The 21,531-nt window shown below is 50.8% G+C and overlaps 1 protein-coding gene across 1 annotated transcript; it reads right to left on the bottom strand.

The window, feature by feature from the left end:
• Positions 1-2,432: 2,432 nt before the first annotated feature.
• On the bottom strand, positions 2,433-21,235 carry KY (kyphoscoliosis peptidase). The gene is made up of 12 exons (XM_032120223.1): positions 21,031-21,235; positions 19,983-20,045; positions 17,769-17,831; positions 16,105-16,179; positions 15,967-15,999; positions 15,355-15,405; positions 13,577-13,659; positions 13,110-13,218; positions 10,383-10,500; positions 5,953-6,141; positions 5,197-5,387; positions 2,433-4,380 (listed from the first exon to the last, which is right to left on the bottom strand). The coding sequence occupies exons 1-12, from the start codon at positions 21,161-21,163 to the stop codon at positions 3,473-3,475; spliced, it is 2,016 nt and encodes a 671-aa protein (XP_031976114.1). The 5' UTR covers positions 21,164-21,235; the 3' UTR covers positions 2,433-3,472.
• Between the last annotated feature and the right edge of the window lie 296 nt (positions 21,236-21,531).

The raw sequence follows: 21,531 nt of genomic DNA, 5'->3' as shown, positions 1-21,531 counted from the left end.
TGTATTTTGGCTTTCTCGTGGAGTTCTTTGCACGAGGATGAAACCTTCAAATCCATTCTGGATTCTCATTGTGCAGCCTTTGGAATGAGGTGCTGAACTGCCCCCAGCTGGGGCTGGGCTGTGGTCGTGTTCCGCACAAAGTCAGCAGTGGCCTCGGATCCTCTGCAGAGCTGTCCATGGGGAAGTGTTTTTGGAGCATCCGCCCTGTCTGTCCAGATCTCAGGTAAGGACTTGTTGGTCGTGGGGCATTTTGATAAAATCTGAACAGCAGAATACACCCAACTGTTTCCTCTTTGCAGGTGAACCTGCAGATGCACCGAGTGTGACATGCCAGAACCCTTAGGGATCCCTCACAGCCTTCAGTGAGGCCACCAATTTAATTTTTGAAATGATACCTTGAAAATAGTAGTATATTTCCTGAAGATTTGTTAAGTTAGTTACTGAGTGTTGCATCATGCAGTTGGTGTTTTCAGAAGTTCAGGAGACATTTTGCCTTCTGATGTTCTCTTCCGTATCCCTTCAGAGATATTTGGCAGTTCATGTTGGCAGAAGGGAAGAGCAAGCTTGAAGATGATCCATTTGTTTAATTAGCAGCCGTAATCCTACAGTTTTATCAATTTCTAATACCTGTAATAAGCTGCTTCATTCAGGGAGTAGCCAAAAAATTGGAACTAATGTGATCCAAAGTAACATCTGCAGCAGGGGAACTGCTGAGTTACTTCCCTGTGTTGGTGTGTGTGTGCTCTGTCTTTCCCAGCTTCTCTCTTTGCAGATAACTGAAAAGTCTGTTCCAGAGCTGTTCTCCTGGTGTTGGAGCCTTGGCTGTGCTGAAGAATGTGCATTTTTTATGAGGGGGAGGAGAAGGAGCTGTGTTTATCCTGGAGGGAGATGTCACAGCAAGTGCAGACTTCTGAGATGCTTTTATCTGGGGCTGCAGGGTTTCTCAGGCATTCTCTGCCTTTGCAGTGTCAAACCTCCCTTGGACTAATCACCTGGCCCTGGAAGCTTTATAATTAATGAAGCTGGAGAGGGGGTTTGTGTCTTTGAACTTATGCCTTCGATAGCACTAGAGAATTTCTTGCACATTTGCAGGGCAATGTTTGTTTTCTGTTTGAGACAGAAGTGTGGAACTTTATTTGCATCACTTCCTGTTGTCCATCTGCAGAGGGGGAGCTGTGCAGGCTCCATCTGTCTTTAGTATGTTACAGATGTTCTGCTGTGGGTGTGACAGTGCTTGGGGTCACTTTGAGGGGTTAAAGACTCTGGGACTCTGTAGATGTGTGGAATTGCAGCTGCCTGGGTTTTGCAGAGTTGGGTTGCAGGAACAGGGAATACTCCCCGAGGTCATGCTGGGTAGGGGGCAATAGTACATAAACTGTCCTCTCTACTCTCTTGGGGTAAGTTTTTGTTCCCCCTGCCATCTTGAGACAGAAATAGAGCACGTGGGCTTAGAGAGAGGGCTTGTGGAAGTGAGTCATTGAGACAAGGAGCAGGGACCGCGTTCGTAGCGGTGTCACCTGCGGAGAGGCTTTCCCAACGTGTCTGTTTGTGTACGTGTGAGTGAGCATCAAATATGTGGTGCCATGAAGGGCCTCTGTACTTCGGTATCCTTGACCCTGTTCAGTGGAAGGAGTTGTTTTCTTTAGTCACTAAGCTCTCTGGGATGCTTCCTTATCCTGCCATTGTAAGAAGTGACGTATTTGACTGGATCAGCTTGACCTGTGAAATGAAAGCTACTGCAGTGTGTCCTCCTTGATCTGAAAAGTGGGATCTGAGAAAAAAGAACCCTTCTGCCAGGCACCAAAATAAACCAGGGCTGTCTGTGCTGACAGACAATACTTGCTTTAGCCTTCAAGGTCCTTAGGCAAACAAAAGATCCCCGAGTCTGCCTTGCATCTGTGCTGCTCAGTCTGTGCTGATGCCCAGGGAGCGGGTGCCTGCTGGGCTCCACGGCTTGTTAGTGTTCCTGCAGGGAGGAGCTGCTGCCACCAGATTTTGAGGGCAAAGACACTGAGCTGTTTGGGGGAGGACTTAAAACCTACTTTTATGCCGCATATGGAGCATCTTGTCTCCAAGTACAAAAAGACTCTGAAGCTTTGCTGTGCTCCCAGCTTACCCTGGAGTAAGCCCTGTTAGCTTACATGTTGTGTTTATGCTGGCAGCTCCTGTCTGCAGCAGCCTGCATCATCACAGAGAGTGCTGATCCTGGAATCTGGCTGCAGGTATTCAACCCGCTTAAGTGGGAACTTAACCCTGGGTGCTGGGGTGGAAGGAGTAATGTAGGAGTGAGCCTGCTGCAGGTGGGCAGCCCTGTGAGTGATTCCTGCCACCCAGTCACTGAGGAGGGAATGTAGGAATAACCCAGCTCTTTTGTGTGGAGAATACAGCAGCTTTGGGAAGAGAATTCATATTGGTTGGTCAATGAAACAGAGTGCAAAAACATAACAGGTTTATTTTCAATCCAAGCTCAAACAGAATACCTCTTGGGTCATGCTAACGCTCACAGGCATCTGAATCAGTTATGAAAATGTTGCTCCATCTCGGGATGTGCATTTGTGATGGGGTTCAGTAGAAGCCCCCCTTTGCCTTGTGAGTGGAGGCGTTTTCCAAGAGAACAGCACCAAATGATTTGTTACAAGATAATAATGTCACTCAGCCTGCTGTCCCACAAAACCCAGTCAGTTCATAGCTGCAGTATTGCATAGACAGGTTGGAGTAAGGAGTGATTTCTGAGAACTTTATTCTCATTTTTATGGTCATTTTGGTTATTTGGAAACACCCATATGCTTCAGATATAATTACAGCAGAAAAAGTGTCTACAATACTCTAATATAAAAAGGTAAAAATGATTTTGTTTATTGTATTTAAGAGTCAGTGTAAAAAGTATTTTTCCAGTATTATTGAAATCTGTAAGACAGTGAAGTGCACAAGGAAACTTCATGTTGTATGCTCTTCCTAACTCCTCTTTCTCCTCAGATGTATTTTGCAACTTGACTAAAGTTATACAGAAACTTGGTTTAAATATCCTGAAGTTCCTCGTGTCCAATGTTGCTGCTCAAAACCAGGGTGCACTTTCTTCATCCTGCCCCATAACTAGGTGAATTCTTGGAGTAGCCCTCGTAAGACTTTTCTTATGGTCCATAACTTGGAAACCAGCAATCCCTGCTGGCACAGAATTCCCTGCAGACAGTCAGTTGTTTTCTTGTAAGTATTTGCCTGGACAGTGTTACTGAAATAACCCGCAAGGGTTTTATCTCATGTCTTCCACTGCTGCTCCTTTTCTTAACAGGATTTTCTGCTTCCTTGACCATCTTTGAGCCCACGGTCTTGCAAAAGCCTGCAAGTGTTATCCTGCATTTGTTGAAAGAACAGATTTGGTTGAGAGAATGAGCAATCTCCAAAAGGTGCTTTGGTTTGGGGCACGCTGGGGAGGTTGGTTCATGCAGGTGAGTGAAAGAACAAGGAGTGGGTGTTACTGGGTCTCAACTTCGTATCTGAGGACGCTCGAGTAGGAGCTGTGGTTGGCGTTCTCGTGCACCATCACAAACACCTCTCTGCACCCCGAGGTGTTGAAGGTTCCCTCCCAGCAGTCCCTGTTCTGGGTGAGAGGGTGGATGTCCTCAGACCGGACCAGCACCTTGGCGACGCCGTGCATTTTGAGTTTGAACTGGACGTTGCAGTTGGCCGGCAGCAGGCCCGAGAGCGGCTCCAGGATCTCGTAGTCTTGCAGCCACTTGCCGTAGCTCTTGGGGAAGGCTGGCCACTTCACCTCTGTGTTCAGGCACCTGATGAGGTAGTTGAAGACGTAGTCGTAATTACCAGGGTCCGACTTCTTCTTGGAGTAGATCTTGAGAACGAAGCTCCCTGCGTGCGGGAGGTGGACCTTCAGCTCGATCTGGTTCCCGCGGTGGGTCTGCAGCACGTGCCGCCTGCCCATGTCCTCGTCGAGGCTGCTGCCGTCGGTGTGCAGCGTGGTGAGGACGCTGATGTCCTTGCTCAGGGTGAAGGTGAGGGAGCAGCGCCCGTCGTTGGTGTGCAGGACGGGCTCGCGGTGTGACGGCTGCAGGAAGCCCTGGCGCTCCGAGAACCAGCTGGGCCCGACGGGCTGGTGCAGCTCCTTGGGGAAGCACATGGCCTTGTCCACGGACTTGCACTCCACCACGTACTCCACCACGCACTTGTAGACGTCATCTGAAGCCTCGGCCTTGGAGGACTTGGCAAAGATCTCCAGCTTGTGACTCCCTGTGTTCTGTGGGTAGACATCCAGCTTCATTCCGTGTTTTTTCAAAGTCATCAAACCGTGTTTGTCTGTTCCCTTCAGCTTAAACATGAATAACATGTTGGAACGGCAGTCCACGGATACAGAGGCTTTTCCTTTTACTAGGAAATACAAAAGAGAAGAGGCTGCATAGGAGTATCAGTACAGTTTTTGCATGTACCCCCTGTTCTGGGAAGGCTAATCTGGCCCAGTAAATTGCTGTTTCTCTAGCAGTAAAACCAAGAGCTGCAACTGGCAGGTCGTAGCTTGTCAGCTGTTTGCATAGACCAGTGTCCGTCAGAAAGAATGAGAGTGGCCTTTGTTTGGGAGATGTGCATTTATCCTCTTCTGATACACCCTGACATGGAGCTGTGGTCTGATAGAATGTGAAAGCCTGTGTGAAACATAACTGAAAGTATGGGGCAACCTGGTCTAGTAGATGGTCTAGCCCATGGCAGGGAGTTGCAATGAGATGGGCTTTAAGGTCCCTTCCAACCCAAACCATTATGGACTTCTGTAATTCTGTGATCATCAAGGGCTGAATTAGAGGTGATTAGACCCAATTGCCAGCCCAGGAGCTTCAAAGTGCAGGAACTCTCCAGTATGTGGATATGAGATTAATCTACCTCCCTGTGAGCCTGTTCCCAAACAGCTTGAAGTCTTCATTAAGTCCTAAAATGTTGATGTCCTTAAGTTTTAACTCTGTTCTTAGCATTCACAGATCAGCCATCCAGTTAAATTCCTGCAGCTCTTGGAAAATCCAAGGAAAGGGGGTCTTAAACGTGGGCCTTGTCATTCAGTCATGGCACCTGAGTGGCTTTATGTTAAAGGAGCTGCTGCACTCACTCAGGTTGCTCAGTATTGCCCAGAGAGGTGCCCAGTGGTGTGTGCGGGATGTGGGATGCAGGAGGGAAGATGCTCCGTGGCCTCTCCGTTACCTGTGTGGATGATGGGAGTCTCGGGGTGTGTGGCCAGCATCCCCAGCGTGTAGAAGTTGCTGTTGTGCAGCATGTTGTTCTCAAACTCCTTCAGCGTCAGCGTGGGCTTAAGAAGCTGCCAGTTACTGTTATCTGGGAAGTGATTGTTAATGAACAGGGCCGGGTGAGTCAGAAAGTAAAACTCATTGTACCTGGGAGAAGGGAGAAATTAGGGAAAATGAGTAATTACAAATAGTGAATTCTTCCCCCTCACAGTGGTGGTGGTTTCAGCAGGAGGATGTTGGAGTGGTTTGAGCTGCTGATAAACTGAGATCCGTGGGTTTGAAATTCCCCAGGCAGAGAAGAAACCTGAGCTCTGGTCTTCTGTTTCCAGGGCAAATGCTGAGCTTTGGGATAAACCCTGGGTATTTGCACTATTCCCTTGCACACCCACAGGCTCCTGGAAAAAGAGGGAGGCACTGGGTGTTGACTCCAATCGATTCACAAAAGCTGTGAATCGAGTGCCACGGACTGTTGCCTAAACTGAAGCTGTGATAAGCAAACCCAGTTGGCTTTTGGCAGTTTGTGACTTGCTGCTCAGGGCTGCTGCCTCTCTACAGGCCGTGCCCCGTGCCTTGTGCAGGCAGCCTGGGTACCTCGCTCATGGCTTTGGGTCTTGCTGTGGTACCAAATGCACCTGTTTGGTTTGCCAATCCCATCAGCTTTCCTTCTGCCTTTGTGGAGGGTTTATGTACTAAGAGAGAGGGGGTTCTTTACCTGTAGGTGAACTTGGTGAAGGAATCATCCACAGAACCACTCCCCCAGGTGCTGTCCAGTAAATGCCACCTTCCCTCAAGGTAGACGGCGTTCCAGGCATGGTCAGAGTCCCCTGTAAAGGTCTGCCCTGTCTTGTACCCGTGTCCCTTGGCATGTCCCGAGAGCTTTTTGCACTGAATCCCTGCAAGACTGGAAGGAAACGATAAGCTGCAGCAGGAGAGTCCTGTTTTAAACCTGTCAGGTACTTCTGGAGAAGGAGAAAAGGTGATGCTGCCTGAGGTGTTGGGTGGGGCTGTTTGTTTTTGTAGCCTTTGCCCAGAGACTCAGAGAGCCCTGCTGGAGGAAGGGCCTTTTCTCTCCCAGTTTTTGTGTATTCCCAGTCTTTTTGCCTGATGCGCCATCAATTCAGCACTGTTAGAGGATGACAAAGATAAAGTGTGCTTAATTGCTCTCTGTCTTGTTACTCAGTGGAATCCCTTTGCTGCTGTCCACAATTAGCCCATGTAATTATAAATTAAAAGCACAGGCTGTTCTCTCCCCGTGACTGTGGGCCTGGTGTTTGACACCAGCTAAGGTATCTCAGACCTCATGGGATTGTGGATGCTGATTTAGTTTCCTGAAAGAATGAGCTTTTGCTTGCCCAGGGTAGAAATGATTAAATAGTCTCTTTCTAAAAACATGATGAATACCTGTGTGGATGTGTAAATAAGATTTAAATAAGCACTGTGTTAATAAGCTCTCTGCTGATGGATTCTAACATTGGCATCTTATTTCACCATTAATCTAAAATTGCTTCACTTGGAGCGTTGTCTTTTGTGTAGGACAGCACTGACATTTTTCTTCTTCATTGAGAAGTGTGTTAAATGGAACAACTACCTTAAGTAATAAAATGTGCAGGCTTCTAGAGAGAGATTGTCTGCATCATGTGGGTTTAGCTCAGGAGAAAAGTGATATTTATGGGGAAGATAATTAGCATGGTTGTTAAGAAGTGGAGGCCTGATAACAGATACTGGCTGGCAATCGGCAGTGCAGTGGCACTTGTAGGGAGGGCTGCTTTATCCAGGGAGAGGATGCTGGTTTCCAGGGGAGGTGGGCACTTGAGCAAAGGAGAAGATGGAGCAGTGATAGTGGGCACTGCCTGTTCCACGAGTATCCAGAACAAACAGGCCAGGCTGGAAGGAATGCCACGGAGAAACCTGGTGCTGCAGGTGGTCTGGAAAGCCCTTGCCAGCCCACAGGCTCCTGTGAGTCAAATTCTATCGTGGGGCTGGGCAGTAAATCTGGAACAACTCCACTGACAAGACTGGTGAGAGCCTGGATTTGCATGATGTAACTGAGACTAGGAGCTGGCCTGGGAGCTTTAGGGAAGATTTGATCCTAGGAGTTTCAAGGAGCTAAGTACCAAATTCCCACTAATTTCATGGGGATTGGCATCTAATCCTTCTAGGCTTCTCTAGACATTCTTGTTAGCTGGGATATTCAGAGGGAACATTAAGGGACAAATTCTGCTCTCACGGTGCTCTCAATTACAGTGAATGTTGGCAAAGCAGCAAGAGTTTGTGCTTGGATGTGTTCAAAGTTCCCAAAATAAAGACCAGAGCATTTAAACTGGTCTCTCTAGTAATGGACAGACAAAAATCCAAGCTAAAACATCCTGTAAAGGAGCAACTCTGTACTGCTGAAAAGGGTGCTCATGTCTCTCTTCTTGTGTCAATGACTTTATGTAGATAAATTAAGCAGGCAGAGAGAAGATTGGGAAGATCTCCAGAACTGGTTGAGGTGGCAGTGTGAGGTTGAAGATGACCTAGATATAAAATGGACAGGAAGAACTGAATTAAGAAACAGTTGGCAACATTTGCTTGGTGCAGCAAGGAGATTAAACACGAAGTTGCTTTTCTGCCTCAAAACCAGTTGGAAATAGTCTGGCTCTTACTACAGGTGTCACTGGAATTCAATGGCATCTTCTTCCCTTTGATTTTAGGTTGACTTTGATCATTTCATCTAAAAAAGGAGCAAATCTGGCTTCTCCAGAAGGAAACAGAATGGTTTATGCTTGTGGTAGGTAGGTGTACGCCTCTGCTCCTGAAAAGAGGAAAGCTGCTGCCTGCAGGAAACGGGAGAAGCAAGAGGATGTGAAATCTGGAATGCTTTCAGATGGGTTATGAAGAAGGCACAGCTAGCTGAGTGGTCAGATCCCCTTTGGGCAGTGAGGCCAGCTTTGCTCCCAAAGCTGCTGAAACCTCTCCTGGGAAAACAATTGTTGTGCCTTCATCACTAACCCTGGTGAGCGAGTGTCTCCCTAATTCCAGGCTGTGAGGTTTGCCCTAAATTGGATTCATGGATTTGCACTGCTTCACTCAGCCATGCTGCCTCCTCGAGTCTGCTTGCCAGCTGGGAAGCCAGTACTTGATAAGTGCTGCTGAAATATTGGTCAGGAGCCTGTGTTTGCATTCATTGCTATCACACCTGATGTTTGGAAAGTGATGCCTTATGGCCAGCTTCCCACTGTCCCCACCTCTCCTCTCTGACAGGAATCTCAGCTAATGGGAAGAAGTCTGGCTGCCAAAGCTGTGGTCAGAGGTGACACTGTTGTGTCTGCAGCAGGAATTGTTCCCTCTGGCACTGGGACAAGTAGGACTCAATCAATGTCAGCCGTTGCCTTCGGGAGGACCTTTGGGGGGGACTCCTGGTGACTGGCAAATTGGGTTGTTTGTTCAAGTTCCCTCATAGGAGCTAGGGAAAATAAAGGCATGTTAAAACACCTTTCCCCCTCAAAAACCTGGCTCTGAGAAGCCTTTCAGTAAGATGAGTGCTCTTTGCCTCCTGCCTTTCTGCTTAGACTCAGCGTAAGAGCAGAACAGAGCACGGGAAGAAGGGATGAGGAGATCTCTGTGCAAGAAAGAGGTGTTGTCTTCAAGTACAGTTTTTCAGGACAGGAGCTAAACATTTTGCTAATATTTGACAATATAATAGTCTGGGTGACTGGGAGGTTTCCTGAATCACATGGTGACTAATCAGCCTGGAACTGAGGAATTGCGGGTAAATCAACAGAGCCTTTAAATAGTCAGAGATATCCTTGGAAAGATTAATGCTTTTAATGAACTAAGCATATGCTTTTTAATGAATAGATGCAAATTCCCCCCTTCTAACTGCTAATAACTGTTCCATAGGATGCAGCTATAAATGCATACTTCACCATCCTGTTTCTTTACTCTTTAGAAAACAAGATCCAATATCATAGAATGGTTTGGGTTGGAATGGACCAAACTATATTGTGGGATAAGTTGTTGGCTGCAAGCATTTACCACTTCAGCATCTGGCACAGTATGCTGGGGTTTTTTTTTTTCTCTCCTTTTCCCTGTAGATTTTGTCTGTTCTATGGTGAAAACCTTCTCAAATCCTTTTGGAAAGCCAATTATTACTTGCACATGCTATTAATAACTGGTCTGTGATTTTTCCAAGGGAATGGAAACTGCTCCCTGGGGGGGCCACCTTGCAAGCCCACCCTGTTAGGATGACTTCCTAAAGTCCCTTCCAATCTGCCGTCCCTGAGTTGTCAGGTCCAGTTTTCTCCTTTTGGGCAACCCTTCTGCCTAAGGCTGATCCCCAAACTCTCCAAGCACCTTCATTGCTTTCCTCGCTGTGGGTTTTGGGGGTTGCCTTGTGCAACAGCCATCTCCTTTCCTTACTGGGTTGGAGAAACATGAGGGAGAAGGGATTGGGGCTGCCCCCTGTGCTCCCTACCAAGGAAGGGGCTGCCTCTTCTTAGAAATGGCTTTGTGACTTTAAAGCCCTGCTCTGTGGAGGAGTTTAGGTGACTAATCCCCAGTGAAGTCCACAAGATTTTGTTGGCAGAAGAAAGGATTAGAGTCATTAAATGGCAACGTGGCTACGAAATGGGAATTGCAGTATTGGCCTCAACAGTGCTGCACCCTGAGCTTGGCCACAGAAAAGAGTGTGGTAAGTGCAAGGCAGTGTCCCTGGGGTGCTCCTGGAGGGGACAGGGCATCTCCAGAGGGTTTGGGGGAAAGTTCCTCCTGGGACTCTGCCTACTTCTTTTAAGGGAGCGTGTTGGAGACAGCACTCCTTGTTCAAGTCTTGCGATGCTTTTAACCTTCACATCCAGATACTCCAAGGAAAATTCTACTTCTTCTAATCAAATTAGCTCCGTGTTTTCATCTGCCATTATGTTAATGCAATGCGAAGCTCAGCAGATGGCACCAAGTAAATTATGCTGGGGAGGGGGGTGGAGGAGGGAGCAAAATTGACCTTTCTAGGACTTGCTGTTTTTCCACAGCATGGTTTGAAAGCTAAAGTTCCACGTCCTGCTTGAAGTCACATCAGTCAATGCAAAGGCAGACAGGATAGGCATGGAGATGACAAGGAATGTTAACTCTCCCCGACACTGAATGTTTCTGAACTTAATTTACCTGCACATGTGTTCAAAGAGCTCAGCGTAGCCCTCACAAATGCTCTTGCCCATCTGAAGCACATCTCTGGGCTTGCTCGACAGCTGGCTTTTGTTGTGATAGCCCACGACGTCGTATTCTGGGGGGAGGAGCACAGACAAAAGTTCATCCGAAAGCCTGAGGCAATGGGCTCGATGGGCAGCAGGAGCAGATCGCTTTTCATCTCCGTGGCGGAGCGGAACGAGCCGTGGCTGTGCTGGGGAGCTGGCCTGGACACTGCTGGGGCAGAGGGACAGCTCTGCCCCTCATCACCCTTTGCTCTAAGCTTGGGCTGGGGTTCAGCAGTTGAATCCAAGTGGGAGGAAAACTTTGATATTTTTGGACAAAATGAGTGTCCTCAGGAGCTGTCCTCAAGTGGAGGATCTACAGTCTCAAGAGTTCCCAGTACAAACCAGAGCATGCTGCATCTGAGGGAGTCGGATTGGTGTTATCTCAAAAGAAACTGCTGAGATTTTTGCACTCTTTGCAAGCAATTTATAGTAAAAATTCTTGAAAAGCAGCTTGATGGGAAACACCTGAAGTGGTTTGTTGCAATGAGTCCCGGAATTGTAGAATGGTTTGGGTTGGAAGGGGCCTTAAAGGTAATCTCATTCCAATCTCCTGCCAGGGGCAGGGACACCTTCCATTAGACCAGGTTGCTCCAAGCCCTGTCCAGTCTGGTCATATCAATACCTGGAAGCTCAGGAAATCTTGATTTGTTGGAACAAGTACACAACAGCAGCACAGCAGGGCTCCTTCAGACAGAGCTTGTGGAACTGGTCTGGGAAGGTTAATTCAATACCACCAACCTTGGCCCTGTCCACAACCTCTTTCTTCAAATACAGATCTATTTTTCTGACAAAGCTCTCAGGAATGCTGCATCAGCTGGTTCCCCCTCCCCTCAGTGCTGGGGCAGAGGAGGAAAAGCAGCAGCAGGCTGTGTGTGTGCTTTGATGAAATGCTGCCACTGCTTGACTTTCATCCGAGGGGCTCAGCCAGTGCCTCCTCGGCGTTGGCTCCAGGCACTGGGAAAGGCTGGCAGCTCCATCCTGGCTGTTCACTGACCACCAGCAAAGCTACAGGGCACTTTGGGGGGTGCTGGCTCCATGGGGCTTTCTATGTGTACCACAAATGACAGCTAAAAGAATTATTGCCTTTAGTGCTGATGCTGCGTGGGGATAGCAGCCCGTCACAGGCAGGAATTGAATGGGGTGGGAAAAGATGCCCAGAGAACAGTGTTCTCACTTAAAATCCATCTGAGGAAGGAGTTTATGTCATCAGTGCAATTCCAGGACAGATTCGTTGCATTTTTGCCAGCAGATTAAAATTCCCAACTCTGTTTCTTTTCCATGTGTGTAAATAGGGGTCAGTCTCACAGGAAGGAATGAGAGCCAGGGCCAAGGTGGTGTAACTCCATTGGAGGTGTGACCAGACAAGTCCATTCCACCCAAGAGCCAGAGCACAAAGCCAGGCTTCCCAACACCAGGGGCCTGCTTGTCACCTTCAGAGCCACCCGCCACCCCCAGAGCCCAGTTTTGAGGGGGTGGACAGGGAGCAAGTGATGATCCAGACTTCAGAAGCAACCTGGTCTAGTGGAAGGTGTCCCTGCCCGTGGCAGGGAGCTTGGAATGAGATGATCTTTAAGGTCCCTTCCCACTCAAACCATTCTAAGTTTGATCTCCATCCCTGGGCCGAGTCCCCACAGGCCGATACAGCCCCTCCAGCACAGTCTGATGCTGGTGCCTTTGCTCTGGGAGGGTCCCAGTGCCACACAGGTACCACCAGGAACCATCCAGCTGCCTTGCCCAGCTCCATGTCCCACACTGGCAGCTGTGTGACTGCAGTTCCTGTCTGTAGCTGCACCTTTCCAACCCTCCTGAGAGCTGCAACCACTCAGGTTCCCCTGCCCCTTCCTACTCAGTCCCAAGGCCAGAGTTACACAACAGCCTGGAGATGGCAAGAGGAGGAGGAGGCAGCACTTGTAGCCTTTCCTGTGTGGCACCTCAAAGGGGGGCTTCTTGCCACCCCAGCACCCCAATGGGGGGAAGCTGGATATGCAACATGATGGCATTTTGCATAACAGGAGCAGAAATGTTTCTTTCCCATTAAGTCTTGGGGGCAGAGGCAGAGCTGTCCTTTCCCTCACCTCCTACACTTCCTGATGGGGCACTGCTGCAGTGCAGGCCAAGTGATGGAGAGGAAAAGAGCAGGTTGGGCAGCACTGGCCTCATCTTGCATGCACTGGTATCAGCAGCTACAGGGTTAGCATGGCCAGGTCAGTCCCAAACTGCTTTAGTCTTGCCCTGAAGTATGGAGAGTGCTGATTTCACTGCATGTCCTGAAGCCCAGGCTTTGACTCGCCCAGCACTGGTTATTCTCTTTCCACTGTTAACCCATTTCTGCCCCCAATACCTGGGCCAGGCCTGGTTGGAGTCAGTCCATGCTCCTCAACATTCAGGGGATGTCTCTGTCCCTGACAGCTCTGCTGGGATCTCCTCACCAGAGCTTTTACACCATCATGTACACACAAACCTCGTGGGGCCTGGCAGTGTGAGGAGAGGGACTGGGAAACACTCTGGGCGCATTTCTGGATAAAAACCTCCAGAAAGCCTTCATTCCACTCCCCACATGGAACTAACTCACAAATACAGAGTAAGCTGCCATGGGTGACAGCAGCAGCCTTATCTTCAGTTGGAGACCTCAGCCTACCTATGTGGTGGCATATCCACATCCATATGGCTCGGACCTTTTCCAGGTCGGTGCGGGCTTGTTTCAGCAGGGCTTTGACCAGTTCCTCCACGCTGTTCTTGACGTTCACCTGTGTGTGGGGAGGAAGCACTGCAATGTCATGGTGAAGAAATCCCTGTGGTAGATCTCCCGTCCTCCCCATCTCTTGTTCTTCTGAAGCCAGTGAGACCCCACCTGCCAGAGACTGCTCTGCCTCTGGCTTCCTTAGAAATAGAGCTGCAGTGCTGTAGGTCCATGTATTTTTGGTTAGAGTTCCCAGAGTGGGACCTCTTTGCTAATGTTTAAAGGGAAAAGGTTTTTCACTTATTTGGGAGATTCTGCCACTGCCCCATAGCTCAGCCCAAGCTGGTGTTGGTGCTGGGAGCCAGGTTCATGGAACATCCATGCAGAGGAGCTGGGAGGAGGACAGAGGCAAAAGCAAGACTTACTTTTAACGCGTAGGCATCCAGCTTCTCAAATTGCTGCAGATCTACTGGCATGGATTTCAAAGAGGATTTGTCCCATGGATATGCTGGGAAGAAACGAGTTGTCATTGTTTTGGGAAGGGAGGAGATGTTTTTCCTGGCAGTATGGTGGAACAAGGGGACAGAACTCCTGCCTGGCCCATGGAGACATCCATCAGCGGGTGCTCAGGGAGCAGAGGACACGAGGGCACCCGCAGAGGTCCCTGCCAGCTGCGTGGAAAGCAGGAGCCATCCTGTCTAGTCTGCTAGGATTTGTGCAACACTGGAGTGCGAGCTGCCCCTGCAACTTTGGCACTGCATAACAGCATGGAAAATCCTGGGATATTGTGTGGAGGGACGGGAGAACAATGCAGAAGTATCAGGGAAAATCTGTACTGTGCAAGCCTTAGAAAACACATGACTTCTTAAAAAAACCCCAGCACTAAAGAGCTGGGTTTCTCTAGGAGTTTTGCATGGTAAAGGACCACCATTCTGCAGGAATTCAGGCACATGAGGAATGGAACACTGGGAGCAGTCAGACTGAACCTGCTGTGCCTACCCTCTGCATCTTTGCAGCCTCTGAGCTCCTGGTTCTACTCGGTGTGAACAAAGGGTTAATAACTTGCCCTAATTAACCAGATAAGTGATTTTTTGTTGAACAGTCTTGGAAGGAGCTGACACTGCTGCCTCCTGTCAGTGAGCCATGGGGGATGGATGGACATATCCCCTGGACCTGAGCCCTCCCTGCTCTGCTGGCTTGAGAGAGGAGAACTGAGAGCCATCTGCCTGTCCTGTGCTGTCAGAGCTGCTCAGGACTGAGAGATTCCTCTAGCTGTCTCTGCAGGATTGTTATTTCTCTGGGCTAAAAGGATTTAAAAGAGAACCTGAAGTGAAAACACTGTTGTGTGACTCCTGAGTGCTGGGAGAGGTGAACGGACGGTGCCGTGGAGCTGCTGTTTGCCTGGGCTGCCTTGGGCAGTGTAGGGGCACAGCTGGTCACTTCTGCCTTCACTCCTGACCCTCATTAGGCAAGTGGGACACCCCTCTGCCTGCTCTGCAGGTGCTGGGAGTCACAGAAGAGGCTCCCAGAGCATCCTGTCCCGGCTGATGAGCCAGCAGTGCCTCTGAAACTTGTATCCACCCTCTGCTCCTGCTCCACCTCCCCAAAATGGGCTCTGGCCCCAGCTCCAGCTCACTCTGGGGGTGGCCAGAAGATCTATTCCTGGCTTGCCAAGGTGTGTTGTTAATGTGAGCCCTGCTCTTGGAAACCTCTGCCCAGGGAGGGGGTCTGGGGTATCCCTCATCCCGCGTCCCAGTGCTGCCTGCCAAAATCAGCGTGTAGGCACACGGCACCTGTTTCTTAACAGGCTGGTTTGTTTGTCTGTGTTTTCCCTGAAAAGAGCTGTTACACTGACCTAAAGGGAGAGAAAGCAGATTTACACCTTCAAAGGTTCCCATTCTCTGCAGCTCTGAAAATGACTTTTTGCCTTTTTGGTAAGGGGATGGTCTTTTTTTTTTTTTTTTTTTTAAACGTGGTTATCAGGTTTTGTCTTTGCCAGGTTCTTTCTGCAGGGGCTCTGTGCAGGAGTGGGATCCACAGTGCCTGGGACAGTCCTGTGCCTTGTGCCTGTTTGCCTTCCCTGGGGACAGAGCCTTGGGAAGGGCTTGGGCACGTGTGCCATTCCCAAAGCCGCTGCCCTCTGCCGTCCCGATGAGAGGGGCTCGGGAAGCTGAACGCTCCTCCTGTGCTAGTGGCGAGTTACCGTGCAGGTCCTTCGCTCCCGGTGGCCGCGGGGCCTCAGTCCTCTGGAAACCTGCAAAGCAAGGAAGAGAGAGGTGGGGAGGAGGTTGTTGCCCGCAGAAGAAAAGACAAATAGAAATAAATTTTTGTGGGGAGCAGGACGGAGTGGAAAAAGCTGGAACTGAGGCTTTTCTTTGCCCATTCCCTTCCGTTTGGACACGGATGTCAGCGTCCTGCGGAGTGTGCTCCGCATCCGCGCCCTGCCATCCCGCAGAGCCCGCGTTCCCCAGCAGTCAGGCATCTCCTGTTCTAGCCCGAGGGTTGGGACATCAAACCCCAGCCCACCACGGCCAAACCTCCCCAGGCGTGGAAGAAGGGAGCTCTGAGCTCCAGAGCTGTTAGGTGATAACCCCAGTGGGAGCTCTGCGGCAGCTGGGGGATTGCTGAGGGACACTGGAGTGTCACCACCCGCCTTATCCCAGGGCCAGAGGAGGAGGAGACACCCACAGCCCAGGAGCAGAGGGATTTTGCTCCTCAAGCCCCAGTCATGGGCAGTGTCAGCAGCATGTGCCCTTCAGCAGCCTCCCAGGGGAGGGAGAGCCCGGAGACACGCCGTGATAGAGCAGAGCCTCACCTTTGTTGTCGTGTCCTCTCAGCCTCTGGGAACCTGCAACAAGCCCGGCAGGGTTAGTGGGAGCCTGCCCGGGCTCCCCGGCTCAGGGGAAGGGAGGATGGGCTGAGCCCCTGCCGGGGTTTAAAGCTGGAGCTGTACCTTTTCCCAAGGAGAGTCTCTTGATGAGCTGGGGGCTGGTATCCTCGTGGTGAATCTCCACTGTCACCTGGGTTCCTGCAAGAAACAGCGATAAACTCCCTAAAAAGGGGAATCTAACCAGGATGTGGAGGAGGGGGCAGGAGTGCCTGCCGAGGCAGCTCTTAGCTTCAGACAAAGCAGCAGCTCCGGTGATAGCCAAGGTTTATCACCATATTAAAGAGCTCTTGATGGAGCTACAGCAGGCAGACAATCAATGCCTTTCATTGATTTTTCTTGGAATTAAACAGAGAAAGGCTTGAAGTGATGAAAATGGTTAGACTTGTGATACTAAAATGTCTGACAAAGGCCTCTGCCTGTAAGAGGCATTGTCCTGGTAGGGCCAGCTGTGGTCCAGGCATGCCCTGATGCTCCAGAAAAACCTTCCCTGGAAACCTGGGCTCTGGTCTTTAAAGTTTCAGAGAGGGAAATACCAGAAAAAGAGTGAGGGAATCTCTGATAAAAGCTACCTGAACTTTTTGACAGATACTGCATTTTTTTGGGCAGGTATTTCAGAAGCGTTTGCAGCTGCCAAGGTTCCCTGGAGGAGCTCCACATGCTCCTGGGCTTCTGTTTCGGGTCAGGCAGAGGTTACTCGGGAGACCGAAGGTCAAGATGTTAATGCACCTCGGGGCTGCCTTCCAGTGATCCCTCCTACACATTCATCAAGAGCCTCATGACATTTGGGGTTTTCCTTGAAAGGCAGCTCTTGGAACCAGCTAATTAGGTGGGAATCTGCATTTTCATCCAAGAATAAGTTTTTCTGCAGCATTTACCTTTAGAAAAGTGAAGTTTCTCCCGTGATTATGCAGAGAGATTCAATGTCCTTTAAGCCCCAAAACCAGAAAGCAAGAAAAACTGTAAAGCCTGTAATAACCTAAATCTTAGAGCTCGACTCCAGTTCTAGGATGGTTGCAGGTATCAGGGTGTCAGGACAGAGCTGGCTGGTGTGTTTTATCAGTTAATTCAAAGGTAAAATCAAGTTGTTTCTCAAAGAGAAGACTTTATGCAAATGGTTTGGTTTCCTTAAAGTTTTTATATTTTCAGGGATCCTTTCTTATTGCTCAAGATTATTTTCCTCTGCTTTTTTGTGGGTTTTCTCCCCAACTTTCACTTTCTAAGTTTTCCCCCATAAATTAAAATTCTTTGTTTTCAAGAAACAAACTTACTGGTGATGAATGCTTTCTGCTGATGAGTTTAAAAGGCATTTAACAAATGAGAAAAGTGATTCCACACGAACTTTTCAATGTGCTGTATCATTGCTTTAAAAACTGGTGGTATGAAATGGCTGCTGGTGCTTTGATGATTTTTTTATTTAACTATTCCTGATCAAGATATCCTTCATAAAGAATCATAGAATGGTTTGGGTTGGAAGGGACCTTAAAGATCCTCTTGTTCCAACTCCCTGCCCACTAGATCAGGTTGCTCCAAGCTCAGAGAAGCACTTGCTATTGTTCTCCTTGTGTTTTGTGGCCAGACAAGTCCTTGGCCAGCAAGTGCTTTGAGGGGCAGCTGTCCCAGGGTGGGATATTTTCTCTCTTTGGGGATGTTCTGAGGTTATTTCATTGGAGAAAAAGCTTGTTGGGAGCTCAGTGAAGCCCTGCTCTGTTTTTTGGGTCACCACTTACCTTTGTCGGGGCTCGAAGTGATGGGTGGTGCCTGCTCACAGGGATCCGCGGGGCCGCGCCGGCCTGGGGGCACGAAGGGAAACATCTCAGTGCCTTGCAGAGAGCGAACCGTCAGCAAGGACGGGGTTAAATCAGCCGTGCTCAGCAGCGAGCTAAGGAACGGCTCAGGAAGCTCAACCTATTCTTCAGATGCAGAGATCTGGCCGGGGTGCCTGACCCCTCTGCAGAGGGACGCTCCAGCCCAGCCTGCTGCTGCTCAGGGCGGGCTGCCTGCACCTTTCTCTGCTAAGCCACGGGGGGCTTAGAGTGCCAGGAAAGCAGTGGGAAGGTCTGAGTCCCTTCCCTGGGAGCTGCTCCGTAGTTCTGGGGTCACCTCCTCAGATGTTCCTCCTCAGCTATTTTAGGGCAGAAGGCTGGGAATTGGCAGCGGAACACTGAGAACTAGCAGGGGGTGTTCGGAGAGGTGGGGAGGAGAGAAGGGCAGTGCTGGCGGCTTGGAGGCAAAGTGGGAACTTCGGTGTGGTTGTCAGCAGCTCATCCTCATCCTCAGCTCTCTCGCCTGGGAGACCCTGGCTGTCTTGGCCCTGGAGTCCTCGGGGCAGAGGGAGGTGTGGGCAGCACCCGACGTGCCCAGGGTGCTCACAGGTGGCAGCAGCGCAAATCCCTGCCCCGGGCAGGGAGCAAATGCCAGGGGACACCGAGCCCTCACTCCAGGCTCTGGTGGCTGTTGGCCAGGGTGATCTCTTGCTCTTTTTCAAGGCGTCCTGGGATCCCCATCCCACCTCCACCAGAAGCCAGGGAGGAACCTGGATCTCACAGCTGGTCTGAGTCTGTTGGTGCCGTGTGGCCACATGACGGGATCCTGTGGAGTGGGGCCACAGCCTCCTTGCCTCAGTGGGGCTGGGGATTATGTAAGTGTGAAAATATTGTGGCATCACCAGGGGTGTCAGAGGCCTCATCAGGACACTAACATGGCTGGTGAAAGGGGAATTCATTAACCCTTGTGGTGCCAGAGGAGCCAAAGCTCTGCCTGCTTCTCCAGTGTCTGAATTCCCCCCTCCCAGGGGTTTAAATTGTGCCTAAGGTAGAGCTGCAAGGGAAGGATTCCCATGTGCATGCTAAATACCCCTGCCATTAATTCAGGGTGGGAAATGATCAATACCAGCTTCTTACTCACTCGTAGAGGAGGCTGACTCTGCAGCTCTGGTTGCAGAACCTCTTGAGCATGACAGAGGGAGAGAATGCAGGATATTTATCTGCTTCCTGGAGTGGAGGCTTTTGTTGTCTGCTTTGTAAAAAAAGCCCCAAAGCAGTGCCTTTCATGAGATGTCATTTGCTCCCAGACTGTGAGCAGCCTCCAGCCACCACTGATTACAGAGGGACTTGGATCAGGGCTCCTGCCAGGCATCCTGCTGGGAGCAGCCATGGCTTTTGCACGCTGCTATTGCTTGACCTGGGGAAGCAAAGTTCCTCCCTGGTGTAACTAAAATCCACTGACAACCTGACAATTACCTGTGTCTTGCTCTACCTTTGCCCCTGCCTTTATCTGCTAAGCCATGGTAGGCTTAGAGTGCCAGGAAAGCAGTGGGAAGGTCTGAGTCCCTTCCCTGGGAGCTGCTCCGTAGTTCTGGGGTCACCTCCTCAGATGTTCCTCCTCAGCTATTTTAGGGCAGAAGGCTGGGAATTGGCAGCGGAACATTGAGAACTAGCAGCCATATCACTCCTGGTCAGCAATCCCACCCACCTTCTGCTCAGTCTCTGAGGGGGGAGATGAAGAAAGGAGAGGTGGAGAGATGGTTGAAAAGGTTCTTTGCATCCCCCCAGCCCCTACTTTAAGCTGTGTGAGTGCTGAGGAAGTCTCTGGAAGCTCTGGCTGCAACCTGAGCAATTGGGGGCACTGAATTTCCCCTGCCATCAGCTGGCTGTGAAATGTAAGAGCTCCGTGCGCCTGTAATCCGATCGAGCAGGAGAATCCCTGCAGATGGATGTGCAGGGGCTCGGCAGTGCCACCCCTGTGCATGCTGCCCCACGGGGCACGGAGAGCACAGAGGGAGGGGATGCTTCCCAGGGCCCTCCATGTGCCTCCTCTGGAGCCCCTGAAAGTGATGGAAAGGGATGAGTTGTGTGATGAAGCACATTTATGCTCGAGAGGCACAGCTTGGATCTCTGGGCTGTGTGCTGGGCTGGTTTCTCACAGGGGAGAGGGTGACATACCGTTCAGCTCTGTGCCCCGGGGTGGCTGTGATCTGCTGTTCCCGTTGCCATCACCCTCCGAACCTGTAAGGTACAAACAGGACATTGGCAGGGCCCTCCTGGGCTGAAGTGCTGGCACTGCCTGAAGGCCAAGCACCCCAAACCCTTGCATGCAACACACTCTCCCAGCTGAAGCCAGGTGTCATCAGGATCCACCTTCTGTCTCATCTGCAGCCTTGGCTGCAGTTCTTGTTGCTGAAGTACGAAATACCAAGGGGCAGGAGGTGCAGCGGTCCAGGTCTAAGCCGCTTGTTAGGATTTGCTCTTATTTGAGCAGGTGCTGGATGCCGTGCTTGGTGGAGCATGGGCACAACTTTGTGATAGCTCTGCCTGTAGTTGTTAGCCTGGGACTGGTTGTCTGAAAATTCAGCTTCTCTCCCAGGCTTTAGAGCAGGAATTCTCATTCTCCTCCTGTTACTTCTGCAGGGAAGCTCCCCTTGCAGTTGCAAAGCACAGTGGTAGCTTTTTGGAAGACCCTCTGCAGGATAGGGAGCTGGGCCAGGGACACTATCCCAAACTGTAGCTATAAATGGCTCAGGACAGTGATCCTCGGACACAAAGCCTGGGCACGCTGCAAACAAAACAGTTCTGCTCCTGTACTCCGGGGCAGTGGGTGCTGCTGTGGGGTGAAGCTGCCGAGCCCTCTCCCTGCTCCCCTCGCACAGCCCAGAGAGCCCGTGCGGGCAGCTCGGGCCGGGGCAGGACACACACGGCCCAAACACAGCCCTGGCAGGAGGGTCCCCGTGGGTCCCAGCCCCTGCACCCGGGGCTGCCCGCACTGCAGCTGGGCAGGGCGCAGCTCGGAGCGGGGCTGCCGCAAGGCTCTGCTGCACCAGCGGAGACACGCTGCGCTTCTACACAAAAAGTTGGCGTTTTGGAGTTCGGCAGCATGTGTGCAAAGAGGAGAAAGAGGAGGGGAAGCCCAAACCCTGCTCCAAAGCCGCTGCTTCTCTTCTCCGCGTGCAGCTGCAGCCCTGCCCTCCCTCGCCCGATGCAGGCGCGGTGTTACCTGCGCCTCGGCCGCCTTCCGTCTGCCCCTCTCGCTGCCCCTTCTCCTTGCTCGCTGCCTCCTCGGGGCGCACGATAAGCAACACATTGATGGTGACTGCACTGGGATCTGTCTTAAAGTCCATGGTACCCATCAGCGCATGGCCGGGGCGCCGGTGCTGCCGCCGAGCCGCCGCTGCGCCGAGCGGCCGCGAGTGCTGCCCAGCCTTGGCACGGCGAGCGCTCCCGCCCAGCGCAGCCCCGGCCCTGCCAGCTGCACCATCAGGGCTCTGCCAAAGCCGACCCTAATGAAGAGGTTACAAGTCACCTTTGAAAGGAAACCGCAGGAGGGATCCGTTTCCTAAAGCAGAGGAAGGAGCTGCGTTTCGGGCGGGGGGTCTGGTTTCAGAGCGTGCCCCCGGCTCCCTCCCCTCTCTCTGCCCTTTTCAGCTTTAAGCACTTGTCTACACTCAAATCCCCCAGCACCACTGTTCGCTGGGGGGGGATTCGCTTCCCGGAGCTG

This window comes from Corvus moneduloides, chromosome 10 (assembly GCF_009650955.1).
Source record: "Corvus moneduloides isolate bCorMon1 chromosome 10, bCorMon1.pri, whole genome shotgun sequence".
NCBI lineage: Eukaryota > Metazoa > Chordata > Aves > Passeriformes > Corvidae > Corvus > Corvus moneduloides.
This window is presented reverse-complemented; position numbering and strand designations above follow the sequence as displayed.